At 46.2% G+C, this 9944-nt stretch overlaps 1 protein-coding gene across 1 annotated transcript in view; it reads right to left on the reverse strand.

Annotated features, from left to right (window-relative positions):
• The window catches only part of LOC101661638 (quinone oxidoreductase-like protein 2), a 19173-nt gene extending 15383 nt beyond the window's left edge, over positions 1-3790 (reverse strand). Inside the window, exons 1-3 of the mRNA XM_045297975.1 lie at positions 3717-3790; positions 3515-3623; positions 549-645 (exon numbers count right to left, since the gene is read on the reverse strand). Of these exons, the coding sequence (XP_045153910.1) occupies positions 549-645; positions 3515-3623; positions 3717-3757 (247 nt within the window). The 5' untranslated portion in view covers positions 3758-3790. The remainder of the gene's footprint in view (positions 1-548; positions 646-3514; positions 3624-3716) is intronic.
• Between the last annotated feature and the right edge of the window lie 6154 nt (positions 3791-9944).

Here is a 9944-nt window from a genome sequence, read left to right on the forward strand (position 1 = left end):
GGGGTCTTAAAGGCTTGAAGGTAAACAAGCGGCCACCTAGCTCAGAAGCAACAAAGCCTACATGGAAGAAGCACACCCGCTTGTGCGATCATGAGGTGTTGAAGGGATCAGGTATCAGGCATCATCAGAACAAAAAATCTTATCATAGTGAATGAGGGTGGGAGTTCAGAGTGGAGACCCAAAGCCCATTTGGAGGCCAATGGACATCCCCTTAGAGAAGGGTTTCGGGGAGGAGATGAGCCAGTCAGGGTGCGATGTAGCAATGATGAAACATACAACTTTCCTCTTGTTCCTAAATGCTTCCTCCTCCCCCACTATCACTACCATTTATCCATTTTTAAAGCATTTATTGAACATCTAATGTGAGCTAGACCAGACAGTGTTCAGCAAGACAGAGAATCTGCCCTCTGGGATTCTGATCATCCGTAAGGCTGAGGTAGCTCACCGAGCACACTGATGGAAGGGCCTGGCCTGGGATGCCTGCATGGTCCTGGAAACTCTCTATATCCTTCTTCCCTGCAGCAGTCACTGGGTCCCCTCATACTCACCAGGTGTGAAGGGGAGCTGGGGCCTTTCCTGATACTGACCACGGCAGACCAATAAATCAGCAAAGTTCACCCCACAAAAATGGACATCCACTCTGACCTACAAAAAAATAAACCAAGAAAGAAGACCAGCGCACGTTTCCACCAATGGAAACAGAGCTCACTCAGTTACAAAGGCAAGTCAAAAAGAATAGCTTCTGGGATTCCAGTTTACACATGCACGAGGCTATCCTAAACAACTCCTGTTTTCACGTGGCTCTGCAGTCCGTGATGGCTGTAGACAAGCTCGCTCTGTAATACACTTGTCTCAGTCTCATTTGAGAGCCTTCAAAAAGGTACAATCAGAACAGTAGCTTCCAAACTGGCGGTTAAATTCAAGGCCAAGAGGACAGCTCAAGAGCTGCAGGCTAACAAGATCCCCAAGTGGTTCCTATAGATCTTTAATACCTTATAGACCTATAGATTCTTATGTTGTTGCTATATACTGTCAAGTCAGTTCCAAATTGGTGTAGTTAGTGTGTTAATCCGGCTCGTCAAAGGTCTTCCTCTGGTTTTGCTCACCTCTACTTACCAAGCAAAATGTCCTTCTCCAGAGATGGTCTCTCCTGGTAACATGTCCAAAGTGCATGAACCAAAGTTATGCAATCCTCATCGTTTCTCAGGATAGATGTGCTTGTCCTACCCATTCGTGGCATAGTCAATATTTTTTGGCAACAATATAATCCATAGGTACCGGTTCATCTCCAGTCTTCTTTATTTATTAGCCAGCTTTCACATGTGTATGAGGCGACTGAAACTACCTTGGGTCAAGGCAAGCGCACCTAACTCCTCACAGTGACGTCTTGGCACTTTACCAATCTCAAGAGGTAATTTGCAGCAAATTTCCCAGTACAATTCGACATTTGATTTCTTGACTTTTGCTTCCAGGGGTAATTGATTGTGAATTCAAGTACAAAATGAAATCCTGGACAACTTCAATCTCTTCTCCGTTTATTATGATGATGTCTATTGGCACAGATGTGGGGATTGTTGTTTTCCTTGCATTAAGATGTATTCCACTGTCTTTGTTCTTCATTGGTAAGTGCTTCAAGCCTCCTTTGATTTCAGCAAGCAAAGTTATGTCATCTGCAGGTGGCCTCAAATCCTGATGACACATTCCTCTTCAAACAGTCTAGTCCAACTTCTGGTTTATCTGCTCAGAATGCAGATAGAGTAAGTGTGGTGAAAGGATACAACTCTGAAATATACCTCTCCTGATTTTAAGCCATCCTCTTTCCCCTTGTTCGGTTCCAAAAACTGGCTGTGGTCCATGTCTAGGTAGCACTTGAGCACAGGTGAATGTTTTGGAATTCCCATCTTTCAATGTTATCCATTAATTGTTATGATTCATACAATGCCTTTGCATCATTAGCAAAACATAAGTAAACATCTTTTGGGTAGTCTCTGCTTTTAGCCAAGATTCATCTGGTGTCAACAATGATAGTTCCCTTATGCAACATCTACTTCTGAACTGGGTTGATTTGCTAGCACGTTCCTCTCAATGTACTGCTACAACCATTTTTAATCATCCTTAGCAAAATTTTAATCTGCATATGATATTAATTATATTGTTTGATACTTTCCACATTCTGTTAGGTCACCTTTCTTGGAATGGGCACAAATATGGGTCTCTTCCAGTTGACTTGCCAGATAGCTGTATCCAAATAGATTCTTACAGATCTTGTTAAAATGTAGATTCTGATTCACTGTATCTGGAGTGGAAATGTCAGTTCTCAGCAGGGGCTCAAACCAGAATGCGTTTGACCCAATGAGAAGCCCTGTTTTAGACACAGATCTACATGAGTGGCACTGCAGGGCTGCAGCCACATTTCTCCCTGCTCACCAGTAGTCCCCCCAACACTGGGTCTCACTGCCTGCTTCACCTTTCTCAGGAATTCTCATGCTCCACACCAGATCACACTGGTCCCCAGAGTGGTCAAGTGACTTCCCTTGTTAGTGGGACTGCCCACAACCCTAAAGTTAACAAAGGGCAAATGAACAAACCCACTGCAATGGAGTCAATCTCGACTCACAGTGACACAATAGGGCAGAGTAGAGCTGTTCATTTGGATTTCCAAGACTATCAATCTTTACCAGAGCAGACAGCCTCATCTCCCCCCACCCCTCCCACGAAGTGGCTGGTGGACTTGAACTGCCAACCTTGAGGTTAGTAGTCCAATATTTATCCCACTACGCCAACCAGAGGAACCCTCGTGGCATAGTGGGTTCTGTGGAGTATGCATTAGGCTACTAACAAGGTTAGTAGTTCAAAACCACCGGGGAGAAATATGAAGCTTTCTATTCCTGTAAAGAGTTACAGTCTTGGAAGCCCACAGGGGCAGCTCCAGCCTGTCCTCTATGATCGCTCTGAATTGGAACAGACTTGGCGGCAGTGAGTTTCTGCTAACCGGGGCTCCTTATCCTCAATTGGCTCTACCCAAATCACTGCCAGTCCACTGCAGGAGGACACGAGGCTCAGGCTTACACAGAAATAGTGTGCCAGACCCTGGGGGGCGGGGGGGAGGGACGTGTGTGCAGATAATTGGAAGTTGACATCAGAGAGGAACAGAGTAAAAAGTAAATGACTGGGTCCATTTATCCGTGTTAAATCAATTAACGTACAGGTGGTTATGCAAAGTAATGTGCAAATCAGAATTCTCTGTTTCTAAGGCAACAGCTCTGGGGCATTCGGAGAGAGGCCTGTATTTGTGCATCTGGGAACAATTCTCCATCAGCACTTTCGGCCTTATTGTGAACTTGGAAAGGGCCTCTACCCAAGGCCACGGTTTAAGTTGCTCTCCAGGCTCCAGGTTGCCCTCTATCTGAGGAGTTGGGAACTGGATTCTGGCTGGAAGCCGGCGGGGTCAGAAGTTGGGGGAGGGGGAGGAAGGGTGGGAGGGAGGCTCTCCGGTGTTGCCCGGTCACCCTACCTCGTGAGGTCGGAGAGGACGGGGGTTGACCTCCGCGATGGCCAGGGGCTGTTTCAACTCGGTACAAAGCGCGGCGCGATACTGGCGGCTGCGACCCTGACCGGCTCCCCTGAAATACGGAACAAGGATCCCGTTACCCCGGCCGGCCCGCGGGCGAACCCCGGGGCTGCAGCTTAGGGCTCCGGAAGAGTCAGAATGGCACCTGCAGAGCCACGCCCGAGGGAAGCGCCGCGCCCCTAGCATCGCCGCCGTGGGCCCGCGGAGGGAGTCGCCGGATGGGAGTCTGAGACGCTGGAAGAATCCCCGAGCGCCGGCCACGCCCCGGCCAGGCCCGGGAGGGCGCAGCAGAGGCCCCAAAGGCGTCGGGACCTGCGTCGGGACCTGGCCCCAGACTGCGGCGCCGTGGGGCAGCTTCACGCTCCGCGCGCCCGGTTCCCCCAGCTAGCTCTTGGCACCGAAAACCACACTATTTTAATAACGTTTCTTGACTTCCGGGCACTTGTGCAATCCTAAAGGCGTATAAATGAAGGCTTTAAGGTCTGGGGATTCTAACACCTCGCTAGCGGACAACGCTTGTTAGTGATCATTTTAGGCTTACAGAACAATTACGCTAGCGTTATCAATAGCCACTAATATTATTTCGAAGTAGAATGATCCTATACTACATTTGTACATCCAAAGAGTATCTCCAATTGCCATCTGGCCAACACCACCGTGCAGTCTTTATGTGGCCAAGGACTAGTTTGTGTATGGAACATGGCAGGTGATTAATCAATCAATGCTTATTGTTAACCACATAATGCCGACGTGAACAGCCATTCTCCAGGAAAACGTAATAATCTGTGCCGTGTTCTTAAACTGGGTAGATCGCTGTTGCACTAGGGAGCGGATATTCTTTCAAAATAGACGAGAACCACATGTTCGCCTGGGAAGGATGCTTCCTTTGGCAGATAGTTTTAAAGACACCAGGATCTAGAAAGGACTCTGGTCAAAGTATAGCATTTCAGGTTCAAGGCCCAGCTCTACGATCAACGTGTATGGCCTTAGCATTGAAACCCTAGGCCCAGTTTCCTCTTCTATGAAGGCAGTTCTACCTTTTGAAGGAAAGACGATAAGATGCCAAAGATCATAGGTGACTTGGAAGGCGTGGTCAGGAGCGGAATAAGGAGAACATGTGGTAAGAATGGTGTTCTGAGATCAGAGCCTAAGGGCTTTGAAAGACAAGTATTCCAAGAACCATCACTACCCGGGTGCATTGTAGAAGGTCACTGTGATTTGACTAGAACTCACAGGGAATCTTAGGCCACCCCAGGGCGAAAGGCAGCCCAAGGAGGAAAGAAGACTAGAAAGTGAAAAGCTCTTCCCCTTGAAAAGTGACTCCAAGTTTGTAGACTGTTCATTCGTTTTTTAAAACCCACCACTATTAAGTCCATTTGGATGCACAGTGACCCCTGTAGGACAGAGTAGAATTGCGCCCATAGATTTCCAAGGCTGTACATCTTGACACCGTTACAAGGAGCCTTGGTGTATCCGGCTACTGAGACCCACTGCCATCGAGTTGATTCCAAGTCATAGTGATCTTATCCGAGTAAAACTGCCCCTGTGGGCTGCCCAGACGGTAAATCTTTACAGGAATAGGAAGCCTCATCTTTCTCCCATGGAGTGGCTGTTTCAAAATGTTGACCTTCACTATGCCACCAGGGCTTCTTGGGTTTAAACCCACCAGCCACTCTGTGAGAGAAAGATGAGGGCTTTGATCTCTAAAGAATATACTTCTTAAACCCTGTGAGGCAGTTCCACGCTGTGCTATAGGATCTCTATGGGTCGGAATTGATTCGAGGACAGTGGGGGTGAATGTTTACCGAAGCAGACGGCACATCTTTCTCCCAAGGAGCAGCTGGTTCAAGCCGGCAGTGGCCAAATACTAACATTAGCATCATCAAAATGAGCATTCTGTTTGCCAGATAACAGGAGCAGCAAGAAATCCCAAGGTTATGAAGCATGAAACCAGGATTGATTGCTCTGAGGATGAAACAAATTGTTGCCTGGGAAAAAGTGTTTTGTAAAATATTTAGTGTTTATATAATATATAAGGCAAGCCCTTTTAAAATGAACTCTTCAAAAGCACCAATCCTTTCTTAATCTCCTTTATGTGCGCAGCACTTCGCACAATGCCTTGATACTGTTAGGCATTTAATATGTGCTTATCAATGAACTGTAGAATGAGCATTCAGTTGCCAGCATCAATTTTCCAGATAATTCAAAACACCTTTACGCACCACCTGTCTTATTTTTAATTAAGTGTTTTTGTGGAAAGCCTTTCTACTGCAGTTTTCATAGAGCCTTGTCATTCTCTAGGAATATGGAAATCCAAATCCGTGAGGGTGGGGAAATACCGCATTCTACATTCATTACAATGTCTGAAGGAAAAGGAAAAGCTTCTGTAAGAAGAATCTTGGAGGGAGCTAAAAGTGGCCTAGGTAATTGTAGGTGATTTTAAGCACTTAAATGCAAAATAACTTTCACTCTACCAAACAGCTTTAAAGGCAAGTGACAAGCCACTTAATAGTAGTTGCTATAGTAGCAGAAGAAATATTTAGCCTAGCCATCAAAACACGGCTACCCCACCACACTTTCGTGTGTGTTTGTGTGTGTCTGTTTGTTACTGTTGTTTCTGGATATTTGGTTCTTTGGGGGGCTGGAGTAAGATCAGGGCACAGAAAGAGGTGAGGACTGAGGGTGATTTAGACCAAGTAGTAAATGCTAAACTGATGGTTCTTTGGGAAGAAGTGCAAAGACTCGATCGCTGCCCCGCGATCCAGCGTGAAGGCTCATTAAGAAGTAAAAGACTAACAGATGACTCTTCCTTCTGGCACAACTCACATTAAGAGATAATATTTAACATCAGAAGCTACTCGAGGGTTGAGGGTGGAGAAACAAGCCAAAGCTAAGTACACAAACAGCTATGTTTCCCCGAATAACAGACAAATACTATATAAATTATATAAGCACCTTGCAGGACTTTGCTGAAACTGTAGCAGCAACCCCCAGATTGTCAACTCCTACCGAATGTGTCCTCGTAGTGATTGTACCCCCAGTTGATCACAGCATCTAGCACATAGCAGGTGCTCAGAGCCCAGTTGATTGTTGCTAGTCACAGACTATTGGCATCCGCCCCAGGTACAACAGAGCAAAAAGCTGTCGGATTCTATGTGCCACCTTCAAGGATGTTGGTATATTCAAGTCAATGTGTCATGGTCACTGTCATGGTCACTGTGTTTTGAGTCCCTTCCAACCTGGGCGCGTCCCTGGGTGACACAATTAAGCTCTCTGCTTCGAGGCCCTCAGCGAGATGGATTGACCAGTGGCTGCAACAATGGGCTCAAGCACAGGCACCATTGTGAGGAAGGTGTCCGGCCGGCCGGGCAGAGTTTCGTTCTGTTGTACACAGGGTTTCTGTGCGTTGGAACCAACTCACTGGCACCTCACAACAACAACACAATGAGTAGTAGCTGAAAGGTTCCTTTCAAAAACAGACTTGGCTCTCTGCTTCCAACAAGCCTTCCAAACCCAGTGGAGCCCGGTTCTGCTCTGACCCACAGGGGGTCCCTGTGCGTCAGAATCGACTCAAAGGCAACTAGCACCACCACCACCTTGATGGACCGTCGTTCAGCACTGCATCAGACAACCTTCTCTTGGGATCCATGAGGCCGCCATTGGCTCAATTTTGGAAATAGCTCCCCAGGGCTTTTCTCCCAGATTGCCTGGAAGCCCCCCTAGAATCTGTCCACCATGGATAACGCTGTTGGAATTTGAAATACCAGTAGTATCGCTTCCAGCATTCTAGAAACATCCATGGCAGCACGGTATGACAACCTGACAGGCAGTCAGTAGCAGTGTTGTTGTATGTATTGAAGTCAGGTCCAACTCATGGCAACCCAACAGGACAGAGAGCCTTCCACCGAGCCACTGGGAAGTTTGAAGCTCTGACATTGTAGTTAGCAGCCAACCGCTTCGCAGTTGCATTAAGAGAGCCCCTGGTGCATCCTAACTTTCCAAATCCACAAACCCTAAGCTGGTGTCTTTTTCTGACTAGTTCAGTGTTGCTGTTATCATGATAAGTTGGCCTCTCCTATACGATGATGCTCTCCAGGGTTCCTGAGGGGTGGCAGCACCTTGCCTTTTCATTGGATCCCTGTGGACTGCTCTCCTGGTTGTTGCGGTTGAGATGAACTGCTGTCAACCTCAGAGAGAGGCTATGACCACTGATCTACGTAACCCATGTTGACCTTCTACTCAGCTCAAGGAATTGGGTAAGATTTGCTATGTAAGATATTTGCTCATAAACTGGGATGGAGCTCCAAGAAAATCTAATCCAAAGGGCCTCATTTTCAAGCTGGGTAAAAAGGAGATGGGGAGGGGCGGGGCGCTGGGATGGGGGGAGTGAGGAGTCCAGGGCTCCACAGCTGGTTGGTGACAGGGACGCATGAGGATCGGGTTTTCCGGAGTTCCTGATGTCTGTTCTTTCTACCACACTCTTTAGATTTCACTCCTCAACAGCACACAGAATAACACCTCACATTTCACTCCATTTCACAGGTCTCAAATCACTTTCACCCACATTGCCACCCCTTGCTAATGATGAGAGTAATAATTAATAGTACAACTATTGGTAGCTTAACAAGCGCCAGAGTCACTAAATGTTTTTGCATTATTTCCTTAATCTTCACAATGGCTCTATGACTAAAAAAACCCATATTATTATTATCATGCTTTTACCGATCAGTAATTTTGACTGAAGGGTAAGTAACTTGCCTAAATCCGCACAGCTAGGAAGTGGGGCAGGTTAGAATCATCCTAATTGCCTGGTGCCACAGCCTCACAAAGGTATCTGGCCACCCACTGTGTCCTCCCTCACAAACACCCTCCAAAACACACAAAGAAGGTATTGTGCCATGCATTTCAAAGCCATGCTTTGCTTGTTGTTATAAGCTTCATTTCATCAAGATTTTACAGAATTCTCAAGCCTAGAAAAACAGATGAATTCCCTGAAGGAGAAAACACACAGAGCAAGTCGCCTTCAGGGATGCCATGTAATTCAGAGACCAGAGCAGAAGAGGAGATGATATATAATTAGGAGTTGCTCTCCCAATTCCATATAGTCATAAGTTTGAAAATGTATTGATTTCATTTAAAGTCAAATGTGTAAGATTAAAATGTTGCTTATGTCAAGTGGTGTTCACATATACATGCATACACAGGAATATGATTTTAGCAAAACATGTTGACTGGGTTGCCTGGTTACCAGTCAATCCCTTAAGCAGGTCCCAGCAGGCTTTGGAGCTAAATTCCTGACACCCAGATGGACTAACGTAAATGCAGTGTGGCCCAGGCAATGGTTATTGTGGCCCCTGAAATTAACCACCAGTCTTTCCTGCAAGAACCTTTTCCCACAGTAAACCATCATTATAGAACCTGTCTACAAATTCCCAAGCTTTCTGGCAACTTCTGGAAGCCTTTCCAGCCCCCACTTTCCTCAGAGAGAACAAATTCTTCCCTTCCATATGTTCCCCCAAAGCACGTTGTTCAAACCTGTATTAGCTCCCAACCCGCATTGTTGGAGTGGTATGTGCATGTTTATCTGTACCTCCAGCTGCAGGCCAGGTCGCTTTGCACGGCTCTGATGAGAGTGAAGTGGAAAGAATTCCGACCTGGAAGCCAGATGTACCCAGGTTTAATTCTTGGCTTAGCTACTCATTGTGACCTTGGGAGCGTTATTTAACTTGTCTGAGTATCAGGCCCTTCATCTGAAAAACAGCTAGTTATTTCAAAAACTAATCATGTGAGTACATGAGCTGCTTAGCTCATTTTTTTTAATTGCCCTCAAGTCAATTCTGACTCCTAGCGAACCTATACGATGGTACATCTCAAGAGCAGTTCTTATGATAAAGACACAGTACCCAGAGCCTCTCACCCTCTAATGAGGAGAGACACATTGTCATTTGCATAAGGGGCACTGGTGGTTCTAGGGTCAATGTTTTTAAAATCATTTTATTGGGAGCTTGTACAACTCTTATCACAATCCCTTCATACAGCCATTGTGTCAAGCGTATTTGTTCATTTGTTGCCATCATCATTCTCAAAACATTTTCTTTCTACTTGAACCCTTGCTATCAGCTCCTCATATTTTCCCCTCCCTCCCCACCCATCCTCCCTCACCAACCCTTGAGAATTTATATATATATATTTTTTTTCATGTCTTACATTGCCTGACATCTCCCTTCACCCACTTTTCTGTTGTCTATGCCCCAGGGAGGGGGTTATATGTAGATCCTTGTGATCAGCTCCCCCTTTCTACCCCACCTTCCTCTTCCCCTCCTGGTATAACTACTCTCATTATTGGTCCTGAGGGGTTTATCTGTCCTGGATT

The sequence above is a fragment of the Echinops telfairi genome, unplaced genomic scaffold (genome assembly GCF_000313985.2).
Source record: "Echinops telfairi isolate 266 unplaced genomic scaffold, ASM31398v2 ScPeMD7_7424;HRSCAF=8462, whole genome shotgun sequence".
Lineage (NCBI taxonomy): Eukaryota > Metazoa > Chordata > Mammalia > Afrosoricida > Tenrecidae > Echinops > Echinops telfairi.